The sequence below is a fragment of the Pochonia chlamydosporia genome, chromosome 7 (genome assembly GCF_001653235.2).
Source record: "Pochonia chlamydosporia 170 chromosome 7, whole genome shotgun sequence".
Lineage (NCBI taxonomy): Eukaryota > Fungi > Ascomycota > Sordariomycetes > Hypocreales > Clavicipitaceae > Pochonia > Pochonia chlamydosporia.
In genome coordinates this window covers 1865147-1891015 of record NC_035796.1, presented here as the reverse complement: position 1 = coordinate 1891015, position 25869 = coordinate 1865147, and the positions used below count along the sequence as shown (strand labels likewise).

At 50.9% G+C, this 25869-nt stretch overlaps 10 protein-coding genes across 10 annotated transcripts; 3 read left to right on the top strand and 7 right to left on the bottom strand.

Annotated features, from left to right (window-relative positions):
• Window positions 1–818: 818 nt before the first annotated feature.
• On the bottom strand, window positions 819–4956 carry VFPPC_09601 (dual specificity tyrosine-phosphorylation regulated kinase 2; the record flags this gene model as incomplete). The annotated part of the gene is made up of 2 exons (XM_018288109.1): window positions 819–1901; window positions 1960–4956. The coding sequence occupies 2 exons, from the start codon at window positions 4954–4956 to the stop codon at window positions 819–821; spliced, it is 4080 nt and encodes a 1359-aa protein (XP_018139522.1).
• A 4086-nt stretch (window positions 4957–9042) lies between these two features.
• VFPPC_09602 (peroxisomal Pex24-like protein) lies at window positions 9043–10524 on the top strand (the record flags this gene model as incomplete). Its single annotated transcript, XM_018288110.1, has 2 exons — window positions 9043–9218; window positions 9279–10524. The coding sequence occupies 2 exons, from the start codon at window positions 9043–9045 to the stop codon at window positions 10522–10524; spliced, it is 1422 nt and encodes a 473-aa protein (XP_018139523.1).
• A 386-nt stretch (window positions 10525–10910) lies between these two features.
• On the bottom strand, window positions 10911–12338 carry VFPPC_09603 (geranylgeranyl diphosphate synthase; the record flags this gene model as incomplete). The annotated part of the gene is made up of 1 exon (XM_018288111.1): window positions 10911–12338. One exon carries the CDS (start codon window positions 12336–12338, stop codon window positions 10911–10913), a length of 1428 nt encoding a protein of 475 aa, XP_018139524.1.
• Window positions 12339–13280: 942 nt separating this feature from the next.
• VFPPC_09604 (hypothetical protein) lies at window positions 13281–13451 on the top strand (the record flags this gene model as incomplete). Its single annotated transcript, XM_018288112.1, has 1 exon — window positions 13281–13451. One exon carries the CDS (start codon window positions 13281–13283, stop codon window positions 13449–13451), a length of 171 nt encoding a protein of 56 aa, XP_018139525.1.
• A 1516-nt stretch (window positions 13452–14967) lies between these two features.
• Window positions 14968–15898, top strand: VFPPC_09605 (cell division control protein; the record flags this gene model as incomplete). The annotated part of the gene is made up of 2 exons (XM_018288113.1): window positions 14968–15384; window positions 15440–15898. 2 exons carry the CDS (start codon window positions 14968–14970, stop codon window positions 15896–15898), a joined length of 876 nt encoding a protein of 291 aa, XP_018139526.1.
• Window positions 15899–16351: 453 nt separating this feature from the next.
• Window positions 16352–17368, bottom strand: VFPPC_09606 (cortical protein marker for cell polarity domain-containing protein; the record flags this gene model as incomplete). The annotated part of the gene is made up of 2 exons (XM_018288114.1): window positions 16352–17181; window positions 17236–17368. 2 exons carry the CDS (start codon window positions 17366–17368, stop codon window positions 16352–16354), a joined length of 963 nt encoding a protein of 320 aa, XP_018139527.1.
• Window positions 17369–18076: 708 nt separating this feature from the next.
• VFPPC_09607 (trypsin-like serine protease) lies at window positions 18077–18880 on the bottom strand (the record flags this gene model as incomplete). The annotated part of the gene is made up of 1 exon (XM_018288115.1): window positions 18077–18880. The coding sequence occupies one exon, from the start codon at window positions 18878–18880 to the stop codon at window positions 18077–18079; it is 804 nt and encodes a 267-aa protein (XP_018139528.1).
• A 562-nt stretch (window positions 18881–19442) lies between these two features.
• On the bottom strand, window positions 19443–20527 carry VFPPC_14632 (nmra-like family protein; the record flags this gene model as incomplete). Its single annotated transcript, XM_018292400.1, has 4 exons — window positions 19443–19702; window positions 19761–20095; window positions 20150–20376; window positions 20426–20527. 4 exons carry the CDS (start codon window positions 20525–20527, stop codon window positions 19443–19445), a joined length of 924 nt encoding a protein of 307 aa, XP_018139529.1.
• Window positions 20528–21407: 880 nt separating this feature from the next.
• VFPPC_09608 (Zn(2)-C6 fungal-type DNA-binding domain-containing protein) lies at window positions 21408–23084 on the bottom strand (the record flags this gene model as incomplete). The annotated part of the gene is made up of 1 exon (XM_018288116.1): window positions 21408–23084. The coding sequence occupies one exon, from the start codon at window positions 23082–23084 to the stop codon at window positions 21408–21410; it is 1677 nt and encodes a 558-aa protein (XP_018139530.1).
• Window positions 23085–23992: 908 nt separating this feature from the next.
• On the bottom strand, window positions 23993–25530 carry VFPPC_09609 (indoleamine 2,3-dioxygenase family protein; the record flags this gene model as incomplete). Its single annotated transcript, XM_018288117.1, has 2 exons — window positions 23993–25019; window positions 25082–25530. 2 exons carry the CDS (start codon window positions 25528–25530, stop codon window positions 23993–23995), a joined length of 1476 nt encoding a protein of 491 aa, XP_018139531.1.
• Window positions 25531–25869: the final 339 nt, after the last annotated feature.

Below are 25869 nucleotides of genomic sequence, written 5' to 3'. Positions count from 1 at the left end.
ATGCATGAGCCTTGACAGTTTCACGACACTTGACATTTACACACAGCAGTGGAGGCCTCAAAATGTGCTTGTTTTTGCAGTGTTCCACAATCTCTTCTGGTATTTCTATGCTTCTTTGATGCGAGCTTCTTTTTTTCGTCATTATGTGCAAAAAGTGACCACCACGTGCATCTTTCTCAATCTCCAACCCGTTAGTCGCCTTGTCTGTATGCTCGAGGCTCTTCATTGACTCATAAAGCCTAGAGCCAAACTAAAAGACAGCACCTGCTCCGCCATGCAATGACACATCATCCACCCGCCACGACATCCGGATCAATCCTTTCATGAATAGTATACATGTCATCGAGAGAGGGGAAAACAAATCAAAATAAAATTAAACATGAACAAAACCCCCCCGGCAAGCCACAACAACGCGCAATTCGTAATATGATGTTCCCATCCGTTATTTGTCTTGTGTCTGTCTCGGGAAGTGTGAGTTTTGAGCGTAACATTATTCATGGTTCCATCACATCTGCCACCGTTCGTTCCTTTGGTATATCTTGGAGTGAAATGATAAAACGATCAAGGAAATCAGAAACAAAACAAACAAAAAAACTAAACTCGCTTCGACAATATGCCTCTAGCAATCAGTGCATGCTGAATTGTTTGGCGACGAATCTTCAAGGTTATGCTTGAAGTATCGACAGTCTAAGTTGGAATAGTATAAACGCCTTCGAAAACAGGGGCCGATTTGTCCCATCAAACATCGATGGCTCCCGGGGCATTAATGTAAGTTCATCAGGGAGACTTGGTACCGTCATAATGCAGCATTACAATCGTTATCCTCGTCGGCTCATTGCGGCAGAAGCACCCGCTGCCGCCAGGTCCTGTTTGCCACTAGCAGTTCGACCAGCGGCACGGGGAAGGCTGCTGATGCTACTGATGGATCCGCCAGCACTAGTTCGTCTGTTGATGCTGGCAGCAGTAGCAGCGGTCGCGCCGGATGTTCTTCTTGAGGTGCCAGACACTGGCTTGTGGGGACTGATGCCAGTTCGCAAGGTGCCGCCGATTCCTTTTGTCACAACTCCCGGAGGGTCGGGCAAGGGACGTGGTGTTGACATGGGATTGAGCCGCTTTGATGGTGATGCCTCTCTTGCCGGGAGTCTTGGAACGATTGCGGGCAGTTTCTGACCCGTGATGAATTCATGCCGAACTGCGTCTTCAGGCCTCAACCGTCTTTCAGGATCCCATCGCAGGCAGCGAGCAATAAAGTCCAGGAAGGCTTCATCATCACATTTTAATGCTTGCTGCAACGTTTTAGAAGATGGGCGCCGGCGGCGGCCCTTGGACGATACCGTCAAGCGTGGCTTGCCCATGGAGTCGAAAAATAGCTTCTTTCTCGTGCTCTTCTCAATCAAGTGCTTCTCTGGAGGCCCAAATACCTCCATGATGCATGCCAGCTGTTCCTGCTCATTCTCGCCAGGGAAGATTGGAACACCAGTGTACAACTCTGCCAATATACAACCCACACTCCACATGTCAATCGGCATACCGTAAGTCATGCCTAGAATGACCTCCGGTGACCGGTAGAATCTTGACTGGATGTATGTATATACTTTCTCATGCTCGAAGCAACTCGATCCAAAGTCGATGACCTTGATCTCAGAATGTATAGGATGTCTCAGCAGAATGTTTTCAGGCTTCAGATCGCAGTGAATAACCTTGCGTTGCTTGAGGAGAACCAAAGAACTTAGAATCTGCTTTGTGAAGCGCCTGATAATTCGCAGAGAGAATCCACGGAAAGAATGGGCCTTGATAAACTCATACAGGTTCATATCCAGGAGTTCAGTTGAGATGCATAAGTGACCGCGGAAATAGAAACTCTGGGTAAAGTTGACCATGCTGTGCTTATTTTTGGGATCCTACGTCACATGTTAGTGCATTCTTTGCCAAATATGCGAGCACATCTCTAGGACTTACCCATTCGCGAAGTTTTTGGAGAATATTAACTTCGACAAGGGCTTGTTGGTGAAATCTCTTCTTGTTTCTAATGATTTTCACCGCCACGAGAACGCCCAGCTTGTGGTCAATGCATCGAACAACCTGTCCAAAGCTTCCCTTTCCAAGAACGTCCACAATCTCATATCTGTATGCAAGGTGATCACCAGGAACAATAGTGTAATCGCCGCGGTCATCGTCGTAGCCAAAATTAGGTGCATCAGACTGCAGGTTCCCCACAACCTTGCGGGCGTTTTGCGTTCCACAAAAGTATACATCGTTGTAGTCAATGATTTCACCTCGCTCATATATATTGAGCATGGCAATTCGAATGGCATCTTGAGACCCAACGCGCTCCTTCGGCGTTGCTCTCTTCTTCAGAGCATCCAAAGTTCTGCCAGCAATCTCTGTTTCTTTGCGTCGAGACCCGAGCTTGCGCATCTCTTCTTCCGCGGCCATATCATCCTTGTCCAGATCGATGGTCCAAGAACTCACGGTGCGAAGAGCGTTCACAGATGGCTTGGGCTTGACCATCTTGCTCGGTACCCCACTAGCACTTCTAGTTGAAGGGACAGTAATGGAATCAGGGCCATCTTTATGGGCTTGCCATGTATCACTCTTAACGCGACTTGGGGGACCATAATTCGTCAAGCTAGCTGCAGAACTCTTTCGTCTTCGAGTCTCAACATTGGACCCGTTGGGGATTGCATTCACAGCGGGACTTGGGTTAGGCTGTTTGATGCCAGAGTAGCCGCCCACTGCAGCAGATGCTGACGCAGGAATTCGCGGGGGAGGCATGTGATCGAATTTTGAAGCCTGCTGAGCGCCTGATTTGTCTGCAGTTTCACCGGAACTGGACTTGGAGTTGCCTCTCTTCCATGACAAGCTAAGCTTCCTTCGCAGCGATGTCTTGGAAGAAGGACTTCTGGGTTCCTGAGACTCGACGGGTTCGGGAGGAGGAGATTTCGGAGTAGGCTTATCCTTGTTCAGCTCTCGAGGACCAGCGGGTTTCGACTCGATAGTGGATACGACAGTAGGGCCGAAGAAATTGCCTGTGATGGTATTATAGTCCCCCCCAGTCTTGGATCTTTTCAGGTGGCCTGGCTCAAAGCCACCCTTAGGCAAGGACGACGATAAGAAAGGTGAGATGCTCGACTTTTGGTTCGGTTCAATCAGGCTAGATGATGAGTCCGAAGTGGTGCCGTCAGGAGGTGTTGGTGTAATGCGGCGGATGTGGTGAGTGGAAGTACTACTCCGAAGGGACGGGAGCTCCAATGTCTCGTCATATCGACTTTTAGAGAAGAATGAGCTCTTTGAGGCCGTCATGGGTGTTGTAGGGGTCTTGGGAAGTTGTCTCGACGGGGGCGGGCTGAGGTCTCCGTGAGAAGTACTTTGGCTGTTAACTTTGGAGTTGGACGGGAGGTTTAAGGGCCCAATATTGAGAGGTGGTAGCCTCAATGGTTCCAGTTGTTTCCTTGCCTGGTTCGCTTGCTTCTCTGATTCAGTAGTAGTTATGCCCGCGTACGAGCTCTTTCTAATGCTCGACTTTTGTTGCGATTTGGTTGGCTCAGGGTGAACTGGCATTGATATGCTGCCAGTAGAATTGCTATGAATACTGGTAGAGTCAAAGGTGTTGAGGTTCGACTTCTTCTTCTCCACAAAATAAGCCTCGGCTTGAGATTCCTTTGGTGATTCATAAGCCTTGGGTATAGCAGGAACGGGAGGAACATCCTCATCGTCCTCGTTCTGCATGTTGTTATGTGTGCTGCCATGCTTGGGAGCTGGTAGCCGAGTCACAGATGATGACGGAGGCAGGCGGGGTTGAACAGATCCCGTGGACGTCCTCACGGTATTATAACTAGCAGTGGAACCTATTGAGAGGCCGGAGCTGTACGACTTTCGATTATTGATGTCTGGAGTTGTTCGGGCAGAAGACGGGGTTAGGGAGGCTTTCCGTGGAATCATCGACGGAGAACGAGAGTCGGCTCGGACGTCCATTGATACTGGCGGAGGCGGCGGAGGTACGTTGGCAACCATATTCAGACTCTGTGATGTCGGCATCATTGATAACCGTTTCATCCTCCGGGTGTCAGTTGGGCTGATTGTCCGGGCTCCTAGCCCAGTGGCGTGACTACCTGGCATCATCGACATCCTTTTGCTGCCGCTAGAGGACGGTGTGCCTGCCTTCCCACCAATACGTGGAGATCGCGGAGCCAAGGTGGAAAAGCGATTTTGCTCTGGGGTAAGAGTAGAGCCTCCTAATAAGTTTGCCTGGCTGGTCCTGGGAGGCGGTTGCACCGACTTGGCTTTGGTCGCCCTTGTGACTGGCAAGTTGCGATTCGACTCTGAGCCGAGTGCAGAACCACCATCAATAGAACGTCTTGCAGAGTCGCGCGATCCAGTTTTGTCTCCCAACAGACTAGGGCGCCTAGCATGTCCATTCCGGGTGGCTGCATCTGAATCCGTCATGGCTCCTGGGCCCATGGATTTACGCGGCGGCCGAGGGGCGACAGCCGTGTTTGAAACCGGCGGGTATTGGCTCTGACGACGAGTTCGCATGGAGGCGGACGTGGTGGAAGCATCTACCGTACCAGATGAGGATGACACGATCGAGGACACGCTTGTTTGTCTGCTCGAAGTACTTGGTCGACGCAGAATGGACCCTGAGCGACCTGGCCGGCTCGAGGGCGGGGGTATGCTTCCACGCGTTGACCCAGCGTTTTGCGCCATGGCTGGTCTTTCTGGTAATTTCTTTTCCATTAGTCCTTTGGCCTCGAGGATGCTTCCTTCACCTCCTGGTGACGGAAACTGTGTAAGCTTAAATTCGGTGGAAGCCGATTCGATACTCGTGTGCAGATCATCGAAACTGACTGATGGGAGAAAGTCAAAGGATCCGGTCGATTGGCTGGTGTGACCGGCGTCGCCATTTCGGTCGAAAGACAGCAGAGAGTGATTTCTAGATGAGGATGCTGACAACATTGGAGCGTTGGACAACAGACTGTGGGAGCTCGAGGTCGGAGGAAAGGGTAGACTTGAGTCGCTATTGTTCCTTCTGCAGAATGGGAATATTAGTACATGGATGTGCAAATGAAGGCTGCAAACGACGCAATATTGGGAGAAAGGCTCGGGGAACAACTTCTTCCGCTCTTTTGATGAGGGGTGAACAGTGAATCACATACAATCGAGTTGGAGAATTAGCTGGTCGAGGCCCAGCACGTCCCTTTTGCGTCAATGTCATAGAGGAGCCTTGTAGAGCCGAGTCGACAACGCGAGCAGACGGCGTCGTTGACGTTGGCAGAGCGGCTTGGCCCGTCGTCGCAGGGACAGCTGCCTCAGTCCGGTCAGGGAGCTGAGTTCATTCGAGACGCTGCCTCATTCCGAACGGGAGGTGTTTCTCAGGAGGCAATCGTCGTCGTCAAGGCAGTGGTCGAGAGACGGATGTGAGAGTTGCAAGCCTGAGTCGAGCGCCTACGGTCGGGTTTGCGAACCCAGATCCTGCCTCAAGAGGGTCTAGGATGGGTGTTCTGTGTGGTCTAGAGAGGACAAAAGAGCGATGGATGGATGTGTGGGAAACGAAGATGTCGTCTGGTTGTTTTCGATGGCGTCTGGTCTCAGGTGAGGGATGGCTGCACTGAATTGGCTGGGGCGGCAGAGTGCGGAGGCCAGTGGAGCTCGCTGAGTGGCCAGCCCTGGCCAGTGGTGGGTGATGGTCCCTTCTTTGCCGTAGCAATGGGAAGGAACAGATCCATGATGCCTGTCCATTTCTTTGGATGGCCATAAATCTTTCATTCGCACCTGCCGCGTGAACTACGACTACAAGACAGAGCGGCAATGAGCAAGGCAAGTGCGATTGACTCATTAAGCAATCAAAATCCATACGCCAGAGTTTACAGGACTCTCTATACATAGAACACTGCCCGTCATGACAATGGAGATTAGCAGCGCTTGTTGTGCTTCACCCAGTCTGCTTCAATGTTGTTTCTCCTTTTTTTTTCTCCCCCCTCGAAGACTGGCAAGCTTGGCTGGCACTTTACGGTCAATTAGAAAAACAAGAACGGACCCGCCGCCAAACATGCGGTAGGACCACCACATCCAAGCCCGTGTCTCTCCAATTTGAGCAGTGGGGTCTCGAGGAAAAACATAAAATAAATGACTGCCAGGTCCACCAGACAGCACTACTGCGGACGCGGGTCAAATGCAGGGCTGTAGATAGTGTCAGTGCAGGAGCCTCCAGGTCGAAGGTGCTTAAGGGCTCCGTACCTGCAGCAACTGGCGGGCGAACCCTTTTTGCATGGAGAAGATTTTCGGTCGTATTCCTTCTGTAATATGCTCCAAATGCTCCCAATGCTCCCCTGAGGCTGTTGATGGAAGCACACAAAGTGGGGAGGATTCATGTATGGAGTCTGGTCCATGGAAAAGCATTGATATGCATTGTTGGAGGCGGACGCTAGTCGCCTTCCCGATGGCGTCTACCAGACGACGCATCACATAGAGCATGGAGCATGTCAACTGGTCTGGTGCGGCTGCTTCAGGCACGCGGCGGTCAGCTTCCACACATGCATGCATCAGGGGACCTCTGGACCAAATGATAGGCCAGAACACATGCAAGTTTGGGGGCTGCATCCAGTTTTGATCATGGAATATCAAAGCGGTGCATCTTTGATAACACTGAGAGTTGCCTTTCAGGCCTTGCGCAGGATGCTCGCATAACCTTGGCGACGGATGATTTACTTTGGGGTTCTCAGCCAGGCCGTGTTTCATCTGTACCCAATCGTCCAGAGTTCAGAGCATTATTTATGAGCTGGGTCCAATAAGAAGATCCGACGGCTTCATTGTTTATACTGGCATCAACGGTCAATCTGTCAACACCAAATAGGGCACTAAACTCTACACGCCTGTTTACATGTCGGCGAGCGCTTCAAATGTTGTCAACATCACTCGCTCCTTCCCTGTGGACCAACCTTGAATGTGTTCCAACTTGACAGCCATTCAATGTTGTTTCTCAACAGACTTTGGTCTCGTTTTGTCGCCTGTGCCGCCCCTTTTCACTATTGCCAGTGTCAACTTTGAATTGATCAGACGCATTTCGACAGATAATGACGCCGACCATCACACGCCACGCCTGGCCAAGCACGGAGTAAATAAGTCTCAAGCTCGGCTGTCTCTCACCTACTGTCGAATTTCGTTTCCAAGATGCTGACCATTCAAATTTTGCGTCAATCACGAGTGAAAAGCTTGGTGCCGCACATCATACCCGTGGCCTAGTGCTTGACGGAGTGGTCAAACCAGATGTGAGACAAAAGTTGACCCTCTGGCGCATCATCCATGTTCTTCGACAAATTAACGGTATGGAATCATATAAAAATATTTTCTACGGACGACGCGTGCGGAGCAATACTGCTCAGCAGATGGAAATCATCAGAATTTCATTAAGTTGCATTATCCCTAAGCCGGACAAAATTTTTGCATCGAACTCGGATGCAGGATTGTCTGTCCGCACTATGGCTCTCTCATTTCGTTTGGTCAAGTCTGTTCCTACGTGGCTCATCTCTGTCTGTGCTCACCAAATCTGCCACCATTTAGGACACTGTGGTCAGTGAACATTTCCTAACCTCGGGAGATTCGTGTAAAACCATCATTAGCGACAATGACAACCGAGTCTTAATCGCCTAATGGAGCACTTCAGCCAACAATGCACAGCATGAAAAGTCTCTATGGTTCTGCACACAGAACAATCATCAGAGCCACCACTCCTCCGTACTTGAGCCTTCATTGTTGATTTTCTGTCGACAGGACCGCAAGTCGCTGTAGCGTGCTGTATTCCATCAGAAACGTCAACAAAATCCCTCCCATGACCCTAGTTCCACGCCAGTAATTGGCCATGGCATGGATGCAATTCATGCAGGCTAATTGTCCTGTTTTGGGCGAGCGAATCACTGGCTGGATCGGATCTTGTTTACATTTGTGTTGCGACGTTTGAGATGAAACTCTTGCCCTTGTGAAGCAGGATGACCTTGGTCGTTCATGTTCCCTTACTAACCAAATGTAGGTGGAATGAGTCCAGGGGAGATTTGAACCTTGTCCCTCTCCAATCAATTGTTTAGAATGTGTCAACAGGCCGCATGGAGAAATGACCCTGCCACCTGGTTTGTTGTTTGAAGTTTGTGTCTTTGTACTGTACGTTTAGGTTCTATATGATACCGATAACCTCTGCTGGTACTTGCGGGTATTGTGTCGCTGTATCATGTTTAAGCCACTTTGCACTTCTTATGGCGGATGCATGGTTGCTTCCATCAAGGAAGGTATACGAACGCGAGGAAGGCGTTATTCGATGCCTGGATGACAGAACACGCTATTTCTTTTGGCTTTAGAACCAAGTTACCTGCAAATCCTCATGGAGGTCACGAGAAGAGCCCTGCCCACCTCCGCTGTACTCCATCCACCGAAGAGGGGACATGCCGACCTTTTGGCTTGTCGTGGAGGTTAGGCTCGACATCTAACAATGCCATTAGGTACCCTCATTTTTTAGTCTATTTTCCTATTATACTGCCTGAAACAAGCCGTGAAATATTCAATAAACCCACATAAGCTAGAAAATTTCGAAATTTGTCGCTTTTGGGTTAGAATGTACGCTCACCAGGGTGACCGTGTCTGCTCCAGGGTAGGAGTACACCCCAAGTGCACAAGTTCAGCGATCGATAAGTTATTAGGCATCACCTTGTGATGCAAATTCAACGTAGAATGTATCAGTATGGTATGCATTTGGGCTGCAATACTCAGTAGAAATATCTCGGCAACAAAGTTCCGCAGAACCCAATTGGACCCTGAAATATCGCACCAACTTTCAAGCTTGACCGGAGCCCGCACCCCAGAGAGACTCCGACCCTCCGAGTGGTCAGTTCCTTTCCGGCTGTGAGATCATCGGCCACCCACCTCGTCACATGGCAGCCGAGCTTCAGTTATGACGAGGCGCCCGGAGCTGCGACGACGACCACTTTTTGTCACCTTTGCGACCCTTGCCGTGACGCGAGTAGTTGCGCCAGCGTAGCGCATCTGTTTTCCTCAATGGACGACTTTACGACCGAGATTATTGCCTCCGCAGAGGACGCGAATGCAGGCGAGGGCGGTTCACAGCCCAGCCAGCACGACAAGGACAACCAGCAGCAAGCACAGAAGAAAGGATGGGGCGGGCTGGCTGGTTTGCGAGACAGGACGTCGCTTCAAGACCGGTTGGTAGACAGGTATGTGCTACGGCGATATTAAAGTGATGTGTACTCGCTGACTATTGAATCCCGGGACAGGCTGCTCCAGCAGGTGATGCCAATCGATGGCTCGGTACAGGACAACAGCGAAGCGGTGCCGAACCCTTTTGAACGGCCCAACTTTAACCTGACGATCATGTCCAACAACTTCCGGCGGTTCAACTCGCGTATCGGAGTTGTGTTTCGGTTCCAAGACAAGGTCGAGGCTCTGCTGTCCTGGCAGACCACCTCGCATACAGTTTCCTACCTTGCCATCTTGACATTTGTCTGTCTCGATCCTTACCTACTTGCAGCGCTGCCCATAGGTATCCTAGTGTTTGGCATTCTTATACCGGGATTTGTAGCGCGACATCCGGCACCCCCCAAAGGGACTCTATCAAGCGAACAGAGCATAGGATACTCCCCAACTGGACCACCCTTAGCACCAGCCGCAACGCCAAAGCCTGCCAAGGAGCTCAGTATGGACTTTGTACGAAATGCGCGAGATTTACAAAACCAAATGGGCGACTTCAGCAATGGATATGACAAGGTGGTGGAACTTCTGGTCCCCATTGCCAACTTTAGCAACGAGGCACTATCGTCGACTGTATTCTTATTCGCTGTCCTCGGGGGCATCGTCATGATCCTCGCCGCACACATGCTCCCATGGCGGTTCATATTCCTCATCGCCACCTGGACGCCTGTAATTCTCTGCCACCCAACTGTCACAAAATTACTCCACGAAGCCCGGAAGAGCCAAGGCAATGTTCAAGAAGCGCTGGCAAAAACATGGCTAGACAACTGGATCGCCGACGACGTGATTCTTGATTCCGCGCCCGAAACGCGCGAAGTCGAGATTTTCGAGCTTCAGCGCAAATCAGCGGCCGGCGAATGGGAATCCTGGGTATTCTCCCCCAACCCCTACGACCCGCTCTCTCAGGCTCGCATTACGGGTGACCGACCGAAGGGCACGCGGTTCTTCGAGGACGTGATGCCGCCTACGGCGTGGGAGTGGAGCGAGAAGAAGTGGGCTTTGGACCTCTGGAGCCGCGAATGGGTTGAAGAACGTATCATTACGGGAGTTGAGGTTGAGACGGAGGGGGAGAGGTGGGTGTACGACATTTGGAGCGACAAGGAGGAGAGGACGGGGGTGATTGATACGCCTGAGCCGGTGAAGAGTAAGGATATGGCGATGCGGCAGACGAGTTGGGAGGAAGGGGAGGATACCATAGAGAGAAGGGGAGACTGGCGGAGGAGGAGATGGGTGCGGTTGGTTAAGCGGAAGGCAGCTCCGGACACTTCATGATGTGTGTATGCTTGAGTCTGTAGCCTTTGAATGAATAAGAGAATTTAAGGAATTGCCTTTTGACATCGGTAGAAGCTAAGGCCCAGACGTATGCCGGACACATGCGTAAGACATGGTGATGTTTCTGCTCGCATAATAAGCTCGCATCGAGGCATGCCGTGGTCTGACTAGTTTCACTTCCAAAGACATGAGTAGTAATGGTTATATCAACGCTCAAAACTATGCCTACAGATGTACGCTAATATATGCCAGAATGGAAATACCCACTACCCCAGACGCCAATCGCTTACAAGCTACCATTCTTTGTCCCATTGCCAACAAGTAAAAAGAGCCTTAAAAACTTGCAAATCCCAATCCTGATATCAAAAGACATAAACGGCACATACTCACTTATTATCAACAACCATCCTATCCAAAATCTTTTGCACGCCATCTGCCTTTCCATCCCCGCCGTCCATATCAGCCGCCATCTTTCTCGCCCGCGCGATCAAAACACCAATAACTTCACGCGTGTACTCGAAGCTGCCCGTGCTTTCCATGTACGACACAGCATACCTCTTCACCTGGACGTCGTTGGTCTTTTGCTTGAGGATATTGATGAGCTGCATGTTGGTGGGATCGGCTCTGATGCTGTGAATAACAGGAAACGAAAATTTACCCTCTGTCAAGTCCTCGCACATGCCCTTGTTGTCGCTGTACTCGCGACTCGAGAGATTCATGTAGTCGTCGCGGATCTGGAAGATGAGGCCTATGAGGTTGACGAGGGGCACGCAGTCCACGTTAGAGCCCGACTCAACCTGCATGAGCTTGATGCCGAGACGAAACAGGCCGCCCGTCTTGTTGCCTACCATTTCGAGGTAGTCGTCCTCAGTGGGACAGGTGAGTGTGTCTCGCCAGAAGAGGTCCATGCCCTGGCCGCGGTGGAGGTTAACGAGCTCGTCGGCGAAGATGGCGATGATGGACGGGTTGTTCAGCTTCTGTAGCTCCTGGAGGGCGAGGAAGTAGATGTAGTTTGCGGAGTTGATGGTCTGGGGCACACCAAAGATGTTGTGGGCGACGGGGAAGCCGCGGCGGAGTTCAGACGAGTCCTGGACGTCGTCGACGAGGAGGGACGACTCGTGGAGCATGCCGACTGCCTTGGTGATGATTTCGAGGCGGTGCGGGGGCACTTGGAGGAGGGCGTTGAAGGCGTTGATGAGCTGGGAGCGGAAGTCTTTGCCGGGGTGGGAGGCGACGTAGTCGAAGGGGGCGCGGACTACTTTTTCCTTGTCGTCGGTCCAGGAGCGCTTAGGCGTGAAGTTGAGGTCTTCGTGTTCATAGCGCCGGGGGTCCAGCGGTTGCGAGGGCTGCTGGGAGTGCATGACGACGCTGGAGATGGGTGTTGCGGGAAGTCTTGTCGCATACGGGTGAGATTGCGAGTGAGAGGGCGAGTGAGAAGGTGAGTGAGGGTGAGAGTGGTGGTGGTGGTAGTGAGAGCGAGAGTAAGTCCGTGAGCGGTGCCGGTTGCCGCCAAAGAGGTCTGTTTCTACGACGGAGCTGAGAAGGTTCGGCAGTGGAGCGGGCTGGGTGAAGTTTTGATAATGGCTGCCACTGCTGGCGGCGGCTGCTGCTGAAGATGAGGCTGCGATGCTGCTTCTGTTGAGGCCGGTGCTCGAGGTTCGTGGGGGGATGGTGGGATTGGAATTGGGTGGTGAGGAGGAGAGGATGGTAGGATTGGAAATTGAGGTTGAATTGGAATTGGAACTGCTACTTGTCGCGGTTGTTGTCGTCATCTTGGGAGACGTGGCAGATGGGGTCTGCTCCGACGACGGCATCCCGGGTGTGTTCTTATACGGAGGTCGTAAGCGGGCGAGCGAGTGAGGCGGCCCTGGGTGAAGGGGCGGGACGGACGGGGGATGGAGGCAAGGAACAAGGCCGACACGAGGTCTGGTGGTTGATGACTGGAGTTGTGTGGTTTTGTTTTCTGGTGTCGTGGGGCTCTGCCTGGCATGTGGGATTTGATGGTGGCGGAGGGGGTCAGGCCAGCTTCGAGTTAGAGTCCACGTTTCAACTTTCAACTTCGTTCTAGGCACCAGAGCAGCAGCGCATTGACGACTTCAAAGGACTTTGGAGATGTTGGTCGAATATCTAGGATGATTGGGTGTTGCGTGCATGCGGTCGGTCGTGGAGAGACTGACAGATCAGGTCTGCGTAATAATGGTCGTAATATCTTTTGGTGCCGTGGACAAGGGCAAGCTTTGCAGCCAACAAGACAATTTGCCTCGCGTCCAGGCGGAACCAACAGCGACCGGAAATCGACCGTCAAGACACTAGAGGGTGCCTAACACAAAACTGTAGAAAGAAAAAAACCAACGGTCAGCACTCTAATTGTCTGGTTGGCAATGACATGTGAAAGATGCGGCAGAGGTGCCTGATGAGGAGACCCGTTTCTTCGACTACATATGTAAGATTTGACAAGTTTGGCGTGACGGTCGCTGCTCAATGGCTGGAAGCTTCAAGCCTAGGGTCCTTGGATGGAGCCACTGACGACATTTTGGGACCTTGACATTCGCTATTGATGGTCCTGTCATGCACGGAGACTGTCGCTGCTGCAAATGCCGGCTTTGGTCTTCAGCTCAGGCAGCGATTTTGACAAGTCGACCTGCATGCATCAGTAGCGTAGATCCTTGGATGCGGGGAAATCAGACAATTCTGGTCCTTGGTAAAGAGGGGAAACTGTCAAAGTTGGCTCTCGATTGAGCAGAGGTCAGGCTCCAATGGATGATTTCTCATGCTCTGACCTTTGTTGGCTCGATGCTCATCTGTTTTTGCTTTCGTGTATGGGCTCGTTCCGGTCGTCGATAAGGTTGTTGGAAGCTCTGGTGCGGGACCTTGTGATGGGGAGCCAATGGAGTGACGAGGGTGTCGATGCAGGCCAAGGGAGTTGAACAAAAAAGAAAGGAAAAAAAAAAATATTTACGTACCTGAGGCTGTTTGGTTAGATTCAATGCCAATAATTCGCCATGTTATCCCTTCGAACACCGCCGTGATATGCAACTTCCTGTGGATGGAACGAAACAGCAGCAGACACATCGATGATGGGAAATACAAGTTTAAAAACCCTTCGACAAGCCCTCAACCTCCTCATATTCCGCTGCCACGCTAAATGAACACATGCAAGACACTTGATATAAGCGATACCCTCTAGAGACGAGGGCATGCGCCCCGGAACTGGTGCCGGTTGGACAACCCAGCCACACCGTTAATGGCGAAAACAGAAGAATCATCAAAGCACTGAGATCTTGGCTGTTCACCAACATCAACGAGGACGAAGTTGTCAAGAGAGTGAGTGGTTGCTGGTGTAGATCTCTTGGTGGCGGAGAGACATGCGCTTGGGGAGGGTGTGCTGTGACATGATCTCTCACTTTGTGGCTAATCTACGAAACATTTGTGTTCAATTGCTGTGTTGTTGTGCCGCGATGGCTTGCAATTGAGTCTGTTTAGGGCCAGACCAGCGCAAGAGAGCGGCTCGTTGACAGAGGCACAAACTAATTTAAGTTCCTTGCTTGTACAGCCTGTGGTGACAAGGTCTGGTATTTGACCATCTCCAGGTATACGCTAACACATCTCAATGCGTCTTGGCATATAACACGGTGTGCTATACCTCTGACTCGCCTTGTTCAAATATAAATACTTTTGACTCCCCCACTGTAGATCACACCTTCTGTTTGGTCGCTTCATCGCCGCGAGATTACAACCACATGGCATGGCGTAGGGACATCTCGAGTCAAGGGTACTCCGTACTGTCTGGTGTACGTCTCGCTTGATCCACCAAAGGCAGAGCACTCCGTATCCCATCCGATGAAAAAGATGAAAATGCCTCCAATCCGTTCATTCATTTTTAGCATCTAGAATCGCATTAATGACATGCATAATGACTCCCCATTTGGTCAGTTATGATGCAGGGTCATGGCTAATTAAATTCATCCTCAGACATTCCCCAGTTTCCGTCCTTGTCGCGTTGGGCCGAATCTCGTTGCCCTGGAAACCACATGCATGCACTAGCAAACGCCCACAATGCACATCTGTGTTTGCGACGCAGCACCATGACCCTTATCCACCAGAGCTTATCCAGGTCGTAAAAGTGCATCCCGTATTTTTTTTTCTTTCGATTAAAGAACTGGTGTCTTTGCCATTGAGTTGCGAGAGCCTTTTGACTTTTCCGCTCAGATGCATTTCTACTCTGACTACTCGCAGTAACGTTTTTTGCGCTTTGCGCTCCGCTGGGCTTCGTCCCAAACACCATCTTCTACAAACCCGCAACTATTCGGCACTCTACAAGAACAATTATCGTCTTTATTTCCACACTGTCTCTTTAACAAGACTCCGTAACCCGCCGTCTACCTTCCGTGTCCGTCCCCAACACGCAATTCCCTTCGCAACTTCGATATACTATAATACAACATGGAGGCGCTCTTATCACTAGCCTTTGACAACCTCTCCTCCTACGACGGGCCCAAAGTTCGCAAGGGCTTGCGCCAAGTAGAAGGTCTTTTGGCGCAGATATGTCTGTCAGACGGTAGGGCAGCACAGCGCCAAAAGGGTTTTGTGGACGACGATGGAGACACGCCGATGAGTCCGCCGAGGAAGGACCTCGCTGAGCTGTCGCAGGATCCGGCGTTTCGCGAATTCTTCAAGTTGCAGGAGGGATTTGAGTGGAATGTCGCGATGCGGCTTATTGGGACGCTGGACCGGCTGATGGCCAAGGGGAGCGACGGCCAGAACGACTTGTTGATTTTGAGTGCCCTGGATTTGATTCAGGGTGTCTTGTTGCTGCATCCGCCGAGTAAGAGTTTGTTCTCAAGGGAGCAGAACATGAATGTAAGATGAAATACCGCCTAAGACAATGGAAACTGTGGCTAACCAGGTTGTGCAGCTTCTTCTGGACTTACTTGAGCCATTCAACTGTCCGGCCATTCAGTCCGCAACGCTTTTGACTCTTGTTGTCGCTCTCATCGATACCCCCAGCAACACACGCACTTTCGAGGGCCTCGACGGTCTCCTAACGGTAACTTCGCTCTTCAAATCGAGAAGCACCTCCCGAGAAGTGAAGCTGAAGCTCGTCGAATTCCTCTACTGCTACCTGATGCCTGAAACGCCCTCGATACCACGGGCGGACCAGCGTGACTCTGTGCCCGCGATGCTCCAGCGCAGCCCTAGCAAGCTTGCTGGTGCATTTGCAGCCGAGAGTCGACGTAAACGCACGAACAGCTCTGGCGCGGTGACGTTGACAACGGAAGAGAAGCAGGAACTTCTCAGTCGACACCTTAGCAGCGTTGAGGATCTAGTGAAGGACCTCAAGAACTGCGCTCCCTTTGGGGGCGTTGTGTGCTGAGGTAAAGGTGGTTGACATTGGATGACGACCAATGTTGTAAGATTGCAAGGATAACTTTTTCACTTCTAACATTGTCTTTCATTTGTTACTTTTCATAACTATGCTGGCCTTTCCATTTTCCTTTGCAGGCGTTGGTTACAAATATGCGAGGAGTTTATAAGACTGCAAAAGCATTAATTCGCGCTTAGCATGTTTTGTTTTGTTTTGTTTTATTTGGTATGCCTTTTATGAATATTGTGTACGAAAAGGTCTGGCGTTATATAAATAGACATGAATGTTTCTTGGTTCATTAAAACTTTTGATAGGTTATACAAAAATGTTCATGGTAATATGACTACTATTCAACATGTACGTTTCCCATTACGCCGCCTCTAGGTACCCGTTCTCTTTTCATTATACATGGTATCGCTCTCGTCTCAGTGAAAACAGACCTGCTTGCTACAGTTCATTACATCACATCTTGTTCCAGTGGCTTGGGAAGTATACATTCGGCTCTGATGGGGAGGGTAGCGACGGGCCTGGGACTTGGACTTCCGACGCATCCAGCTCGAAGAGCCCGTCGATGGTTTCGACCTGTGCACCATTTTCCCATGGAGAAGCTGGCCGTTCCTGCTCTGGAGGCTGAGCTGCATCGGATGCCATTTCTAAGGGTGCGGTGGTCCCCTCAGCTTCCGTCTGCGCTTCTTGACTTGTTCTTGTTTCGGGCTGTGGACTTGGCTCCTGAGGAGCAATTGACTCCATGAGCTCAGCGCGGTTCGTTGGATCTTCGTCATGGTTCTTGACCTGTCGTCTCCGTCGCTTGTACAGTATAAATGACCATGCCACCAGCGCAATCAGCAGAGACGTGCCCAGCGCTATGCCGACGCCAATACCGGCTCTCGCGCCTGGCGATAAGCGATCGGCTTCGCCTACGGGAGGGCTCTCCGTACTAGATCGTGTGCTTGACTGTGATGGGAGGAGCAGTGTCGTCGAAGGGGTATACTTGCGGACGCAGTTTCCGCCTGTTTGACAGTTGGAGCCGTAGGGGCAGCAGTTCCCACCTAGGTCAGGCGGGCAGAGATAGTAACTCGTCTGAGGGCATTTTCTACCGCAGCACCCCTTTGTGGTGGAGTTGCCGGTCGTGATGCTGGGGAGGGTTGTGGTGCAGTAGAAGTGCTCGCTTTTGCAGGGAGAGTCGTCGATGCAGTTGGACCCGATGGGACAGCAGCGCGGATCGTTGGAGAAGTTGATGTAGCAGTAGCTTTGGTTATCGCAGCACTGTCGCGGGAAGTTGACGTCGAGACCTAACAGAGTTAGCATTAGATCTTGGAAGGGGTTGTAGATAAGATGTGACGTACAGTTGTGGCTGTTCTCGGGGCAGTTGCCATCTCGCTTGGCTAACACAGGAACAGATCCGGGAACAGACGTAGGCGACTGTTTATAAAGGATCGCCGGGGAGGAGAGCGTCCGGGACGGAGCGTTTCGCGACATGGCGGCAGCGGCTGCAGCGGCAGAGAATCGCTTCTCCGAGACTGGAGTTTATATACTGCTTGTTTTTCGGGCCGCTCACGAAACAATTTGGCATTACAGATCGTGGGGTTTCTAATATTGGCTGTGCAAATTTGATATCTTGGGCGTCCGAGACTTGATGGGCGACTGCCACGTCGCGACGGTCAACTTTTGTTCGAACGGCGTTTGGTGCTGTTGGTTTTGGCTGGCTGATGTAAATAACATTGAAAATAATATTTGAGAATACACGCTCGAGGTTCTTGTCTGTGCGTCAATCGCCACTTTTTGATTGTTTGCTATTGTGTAACGCATGTCGAAGTCCAGCCAAACTTGGGCCAATGACGTGGCGGCTGTTGGTTCGGATGGAAGCAAGGCGGTGTTATTTGGATGGAAATGGTATTTTTAGAAGGGGGTCTCGGAAATCTTGTTTTTGCTTGGCGAAATTACGGGAGATGGAAATAGATTTGTGATTCCGGTTGTCAGGTAGGACGAACTTGAGTCACAATACAAGACGTACTTTACGTTGTGAGAAGAGCAGAATATTTCTACCAAACTGTGGACACCTTACATCTATTTAGAGCATTGCAGAAAAACATAAACCAAAGAAATAGCTGAGCCGCCAGATATTACCGTTTCCCACTTGTCAAATCACCTTCAGTCCATTTCGTGTCCCGGCTCCCTCCCAAATGGCTACTCAACTTCCATAACAAGCCTGTCAGGCTCCGGATGAAGCATACCCGTCTCAATAAACGGAAGATGCTCAGCAACAACAGTAAAAACACTAGGAAAGCACCCACCCCTCCGGCACAATGGCCCATCAGAAATGATGCCAACAACCGTATCATTCACAATCACCGGACCGCCGGAATCGCCCTCACACGTAGACGACCTCCCTTCAGAGCAGGCGTCCGCACAAACCTTGTCCCCCTCAACGTACATAACATCGTGGAACCGTTCGACACAAGAAGCCGTGTCTGTGATCGGGAGCGTCAACTCCCTCAACACATCGGACTTGTCCCCCCTAAACGACATGACTCCGAACCCGACGGCCGTGGCAACCTCTCCCTCCCGAGGAACCTGTCCTCGCGTGGGCAGCCTCGCGAACTGCGTGATGTTGTGGTCGCCCTTGAACCAAATGAGGGCGATGTTGTACTCCTGGCCTATGTGGCGCCAGTTTCGCGGCGAGGACCATCGGCCCATGCGGAAGAGCATTTTGTCCCCGCGGGGCAGGAACTTTTCGGTGGAGTTGAGTGCGATCTTTGTCAAGGGTTTTCTGTTGAACTGGAGGCAGCTTGATGATGTGAGGACCAGGTTTTTGGAGAGGAGGACCCCGGTGCATTGGTTGAGGGCGCGATGTTTTGTAGCTTGCAGGTCGGGGCGGTAGATGCTGACGATGTAGGGGTATTTTCCTGCGGGGACGGACTCGCCCCCGATGATGGCGGATGCAGGGGATGCGGCGAGGATGCCGACGAGGGAGGCGAGGGATGCTTTCATGGTGGTGGTGTTGTTGATGGTGGTGTTTGATAGGAGCGAGATGTGTGAGGATAAGGAATGGTGTGAGAAAAGCAGGTACTGTGATTGGGGCTAGGGGCGGTTACATAGAAGGCTGGACGAGTTTAGACTTTGTAATTGCGCGTAGTGTCATGAGACTATATCGTTGAAGGTTTGAGTTAGATCGTTATCATGGCTGGTAGCTCGGAAGCATCGTCAAGTTGAGTTTGTGCTTCATTTGCAACAGGACTTGGGTATTGAACGGAAAGGATGTTGTACAGCCATCATTGCGATATCGTCGTCAAAGTAGGTCATCTCCTATATCAAATGCCCTTGGGAATTTAAACCATCTCACTACCTTCTCATTGTTCATCTGAGTCTGTCAGCAGGCACGCTATCACTCTACTAGCGGCATATAGTTGCACAAGGTTAAATTTCTGCACTCAGCGCAACCAACACGGAAACGTGAAACAAAAGGCAAACCAGTATTGACATCTAAACTTGGCTTAACCGTCGATTCCCCCAGCTGCGTTTCAGTAAACCAACAGCCGCGTAGACCTGCTGTCTACTCAACCACATCCCGCTGACGCAGTACATCATGAACACTCAAAGGATTAATCTCCGGAAAAGCCTTGTTGAGCGACTCATCCACGGGAATGTCAAACCTTCCTTCCACAACCCAGTGGCCAAGTATAGCCAAGAGTTGACGAGCAAACGCGGCTGGGAACGGAGCAGCAGCAAACTCTTTCTCGTGTGAGGGGAGTTCTGTGATGTTTCCAGCAGCCAACTTGTCAGATGAATCGTAAACCACGTCAAATGAAGCGCCTGTAGAAAAGGCTGTTAGTTATTTAGGTTGAATCACACTTGGACAGTTGGAACATACCAGTTACCTCCTCCGCTACCTTGACGAAATCATTCCACGTAATCCTCTCACCATAGCAAAAGGTAAGTTCGTTCCACTCGGAAACATCTAAAAAGGCAGTCACAAACTTGGCCAAGTCGTAGGAGTACGTAAACGCCATGGGTTCGTCGCCTGTTCCAGGAATAGCCGCCTTCCTGCCAGCTATATCGACGACAAAGGACAGTGGAGTGAAATGAGTTTTAACGCCAGGTATGCCGTAGTAGTCGGAGAAGTAGCCGTTCACGAATCTCGTCCACTGAAGGTTTGACTTGCGCAGTTCATCATTAGAAACCCGCTGGAGGGCTGTCAGGGGTGATCTACCTTTGTGGTTAGCTTCTGGGTCTGATTAGGCTTTTGGCTCGCAAACGTACGTTTCGCTAGGAATGCCGCCCCAGCCACTGGCGATGAACCTTTTTACAGAGGACGACGAGTCTGCGGCTTTGATGAGGTTGACTTGGGCGGCTGAGGCGTTCTCATCGGTGATTTTTAGGGCTGATATGATAGTGTGGACTTTGTGCTCTTCCAAGAGTTGGGTCGTTGCATCGACATTTGAGTAGTCGACTTTGACAGTCAACGGACCTTCCAGACTAGAAGAAGCCTGCTATATGTCAGTTAAAGTTAGGCAATTCCAATGGTGTAAGTCTTACTTTGCGGGCTAGCACAACGACTTGGTGTTTTGTCTGCAGCAATGTTTCGACAATGGTGCGGCCAACATTGCCTGTACCACCGGCAACAGCAACAACGACCATTTTATATAAAGGTGAATTTAAGGATTTAAAAGTGGAATGTTTGGGAGTCAAGTCTGTCGAACTGATTTCTGATGCGTTGAGGGCAAGACGGTGACTTATATATACTTTTCAACCACAACAGTGAATCTCAACGACACATTGCTTATGAATCAACTTATCGGCTATACGTCTTATTCCTACATTTTCTCGTTTGATGAGAGCATCTTCAATGGGAACCTAACTTTTGTCGGCCAGCGCGCGAGTCGTCGAGCTTGGTGTGCATTTACAGTAGATCAGCTATTGCCTAAAACGGCATGGTCGCAATGTGCATTTATGGAGAATTGTTTGTGATGCGTGATGACCCATGAATTACTACTTCTAGACACGTCACCGTACCTGCTATATACTTCTCCAGCTCACAAGTAGCTAATATATCTGCTTTGGATTTGCCCTTGATTTCCGGGATAATTAGATACTAAGACTCAAATTTAGCCTGTGGTATTCTAATTTTAATTTTGCATCTGACCGTACATATACTATGTCGCTGCACTTATGGAATTTAGTTGGGAGCGAGGTACCTTGGAATTTTAGAGTGGAGAAAAATGCCCGCACTCCGAGCAATCCAGATGCCCATGTCGTCTATTTATCTCCAATATGAACATGACTCCGTTGCCTTGCAGTAGTCAATTCACCATGATTGGTTTATTCGGCTAGATCAAGCCTAACTAAAGTAAGAAAGCGCGCGTTTGCATTGCGCTCGCTGTCTTTACGAAGAGATCTGAGCCAAAATTTCTCAGATCACCAGTTTCAATCTCACGTGCGCGGGACTCTTCACGGAAGATGGATGTGTTGAGTCAGAAATATTCTCAACCCATGAGTGTACAATGAGTCCCGCTTACACTTAAAGCAACAAGACTCTCTTCCCTCCAACTTCAAAGCAGTCTGACATGCCCCATTCCTCCCGACCTAGCTGACCACGGAGCCCCCATACTCGTTCCAAAAGCTGGAGGGCCTGTCTCGCAGCACCAAAAGCCTTCAGAGGCCCCAGCGCCGAAAGATACTCTCTGAACAGTGGTTCTTGTTCAGGCGTGGCCAAAAAGCCAGAAACACACAATGGCCACAGGAGACTGCGCAGACAAAGTTCTGGTGAGAGTTGTCCGAGGAAGAGTAGGGCAGATTCCACGTTGCTCCGAATCACGGGATCATTTGGATCCCACCCTTTCTTGACTGTGGATAGATATATTTTCGCAGCATGTATCCATACCTCTGTTACGGAAACCTGCTTTCTGGCTGAAGCGTTGAGATAGGACCTTGAACGTTCTTTGAGAACATCTTCACCGTGTTGCAGCTTCAACTCAAGCACTCTGCTGCGTTGTTCGAGTTCCTCAGCCTCACAGGTGCGGCTCTTAGGGGACACGGAGCGTTTCCATGCGTCCAGCGCGGATATTTCGCCAACGAGAAGTAGAACCCATCCCTGACACCCAATATAGTTCTCCATCTGAAGTGTCCGTCCCGGGCCATCAGCGCTCTTAGGCTCCTCATGCATATCCTCAATCAAGCCCCTGTAACAGTAGCGCAGCCGAGGAGCCGTACCAAGCGAAACACTAGAGATAATATCCGCATATATAAGTATTGCGGAGTAAAACCGCAAAGCAGCCTGATTTGGATCCAAGACAGGGACACTAAGTCTGATGGAGTCAAGAATAGAAGGTTTGTGCATGGCCATATCAACAGAAGGAAGATGGCACACGCCATCTCGCGTACCGTGTTCTCGAAAAATGTCAGTAAAGACAGCCACCGCGGCGGATAGGTGAACATCCCAGTCAGCACCAGTGGCCATGGCCGTTTCCAAAATTAACAACTGTACAACGCCTTCGAGAGCGCTGGCCCGTTGAAAGACGTCAGTTTGCTTGGTCGTGTTGAGGTTATCCATGTCCCGTCTAATGACCTGCATGGACGTGTCGACGTGCTTCGCCAAGCTATCCCAGACGTACTGCTCGCAGGGCGTGCGGACCGTGTGGCTTGCTTCTTTGGCGATCAGAAGGGTGAAGTAGTACAAGCTGAGGCTCATTGTTGTGTGGAAGATGGCTTTGTTGGCCTTGAGCACGACGAGAATCCAGCTGCGTCCGCCAGATAATGCCGGAGGCTGGTACCAAGGGAACAGCACGGGAAAGACGGTATCTAGATATAACGTTATGAAGAAGTCGTCTGACGTGTCCACGGTTGGGTAGCCCTCGTGTGCATTGTCGCTGGCTGGGGTCTTGGCACTAGGTGAGGATTTGCCTGCCGTGAAGGATCTTGGCTTTTCTGAGGGTGAAATATGCGAGACTTGATTGGATTCCGTCGCAAACACCTTGATTTTGAGGTTTGACTCCTTGCGAGACGAAGCACTTTGCTTCACTTGGGCTTTGATGGCTCTCGCCATGTCTTGCTGCTTGTCACCACCGTCCATCCAGTCTGGTTTTGTCGCACTGTAGTGACAGGTGATGGAGAGCTCTGCGCACGACGAACATATTGGCCTGGCTCGGTTGCATTTCTTGCGACGTAGTCGGCACGTCCAGCAGGCTGAGGGAGGCATGATGGAGGAAGTGGTGCGTGTCAGTTTTGAGTTGTTGTCAACAGTAAAGTGTCGAATTGACATGGGCAGGATGGATGAGCTAACATGATTGACATGTACTTGCTGCTTATTCAGACAAACCGCCCCGATTTTTACGTCCATCAGCTTCACGGTCAGATCTAAGCTTCAATTACAAAGGGACCCCCAGTAAGAAGACTCAAAAACCATTTTATAGAGCTGTGAGATACTTGATGACTTAACACGACTCGAATCTTTCTATTAGCGCGCATTTCAAGTGTCACGACGTGCGTTTCCAGCAGTGGGAGGGCAAATTCTCTTAGCGCATGGTCAAGGCGGTTAGCTTCACGGCTTGCGGGTCTCTCTCCATGACAAATGCTTGATTCACTTACACTGAACCAATGGAATCCGACAATGGCTGTGTGAAATAAGGGGGATTGTGAATGAATTTGGTGTGTTGGGTAAGACATCGTGCCAGTGTCAAGTTGCAACAATTCACTAACAGGACAGGACTTGGAAATAGCAAGAATTAAATATGCACTGGCAACTGTGGAACTAACTTTGTAATGCGACTACACGAGTATTGCGCAACTGTGCAAAGCACATATTTGCCTCTTAGCATGAATGTATGACTATTCTGGTACTCAACTGTTCCAACCACGGGGACTAGAGCTACTAAAAATGGACGACCTTACACTTTTTTTTTTTTTTTTTTGTTTTTCTCTGACTGACCATTCGAACATGGCAGCTTGAGCGACTTCGATTCACAAGTAAACCCGCGTCGGACGTAGCAGGTTGAGAGCTGAACTCTACACAAACACATCTCACCACGTCGCAACACCAAGGAACCAAAATAATAGAATAACTTTTTGCTATCAAACATCTCTTTATATACACCCAGCCACACCAGCCTAGTTCCGTGAAACACCCCTCTCAGCACAATACTTGTCAACCTCCTTCCGCAGGGTATCCCGCTGCCGCAACGCACCATCCATAACATTCTCACAAGTCTTGCCCAAACCACGCGCATCATCCTTGTTCGCAGTCTCATTGATGTGCACCATCTCAGCCAACACAGCCTCCAGCTGATTCGGCAACCACGTCACAATAGGACTACCCCCCGTAGCAGTAGGATGAGAAGTCCTCTTGAGAATATACTCCCTAGCAAAGCACCAATGCCTCCAGCGGAAGTCACGCACCTGATCCAAAATCTGGAGCCACAAGCTGCGCGACTCGCGAACCAGGTCCTTCTCCTCGTCCGTCACAGGCTTCGCCTTGAGAGCGAGCGCAAAGCTGCGCAGGTCGTTGCTCTCCGAAACCTGCTTGACGTGCATCAAAAAGTCCTTGTGGTTGCTGGGCCTGTACTTGCGGAAGTCCTTGAGGATCTCGGTGAGCGGCGTGTTCGGCATGGGCACCTGGAGGAGGTTGTCCATCAGGGGCACCATGGAGTCGTTGGCGCCGCTCTCGCCGCGGAACGACATGGGCTTGTTGTCGTTGAGGCCCTCGTAGACGACGCCGTTGGGGAACATGGACTGCGAGGTGATTCCGAAGATGAAGGTGCGGAAGCTGGTGTACTCTGTGGGACGGGACTTCCCCCACATGGTCTCCATGACGGAGTTGATCTTCTGGAGGGCGCCGAGGATGTCGGCGAGGCCTTCGTTGAAGGTGGTGCGCTCTTGCACGCTGCCCAGGGGGGTGGAGATTTTGGAGCCGACGTCCAGGCACTTGACTGTGCCGGCGACGAGGGGGCCCGAGTTCTTGACCATGTCGATGTGGACGAGGACGAAGCCGGCTTCTGAGGAGGTTGGGTCCAGGCCGTGCTCGAAGGCGCGGATCAGACGGAGGTTGGAGTACTCCAGGCCCTTTTCGGGGTCTTCAAGACGGTAGTTGTAGAGGGCGTAGGACCCGGCGTATTCCATGAAGGGCATGAAGCCGGCGCTGTGATGGTCAGAAACTTGGTCATATATTGTGTAAGAGGTAAGAGGGGGCATAAAACTTACATCTCTGCGCAGCGAGCGATGGGCCGTGAAATGTTCTTGGGAAGAGTCTGTCTGCCGAGACCGTACTCTTCTCCCCTGACGAAGCGCTCGTGGCAAGGCTCAAGCAGGTAAGCAGAGGCCAGGAAGGAGTAGTCACGGTACAGGGCATTCATCATGGGCAAGTCATCCTTGTACTTGTCCATCTCGTCCGCCAGATCAGGGAACTCATTGTCCACAACATCACCCAGCTTGCTGTGAGCGAGGAGGCCAGGCTCGCCGGACAGAGTCTTGACAGGCATGCGCTGCAGCAACGACTCGAGAGGCTCAAACTCCTTGGGCAGGGTGACGACGGGGTTCATGCGAGGAAGAAAACCGCGAGTGGTAGAGACCATGAAGGCAGGGAGGGACTTGTCGTCCGGACGAGGGTCGTCCAAGACTTGGAAGGGTGGAGTGGTGCCAATGGAGCCCATTGTGGTGAGTGTGTGAGTGTGTGAGTGTGGTGTTGTGTGTAAGTGAAGATGCGTGTAAGTGGTGTAAGTGGTGGCTAGTGCAAAGGGTATAAGTCAGGCACGAGATAACAAAAAAAAAATAACAACTTGCAAGTTCACCTTGATCAAGTGTGTCTGTGATAAAGTCTAAAGATTCAGGGTTTCAAAACTCAACACCCGGACTCGCGACGCCGCCTAAGTACCCGTTGGCCGGAATGCATTCCGGCCTCACGAGCGGGGATACGGCGACGATGTGTAGCTATCTCGGAGGGCGAGACCCTCCGCCCAACTCGTTTATTGGGAGGGGGGGCTAATCTCATC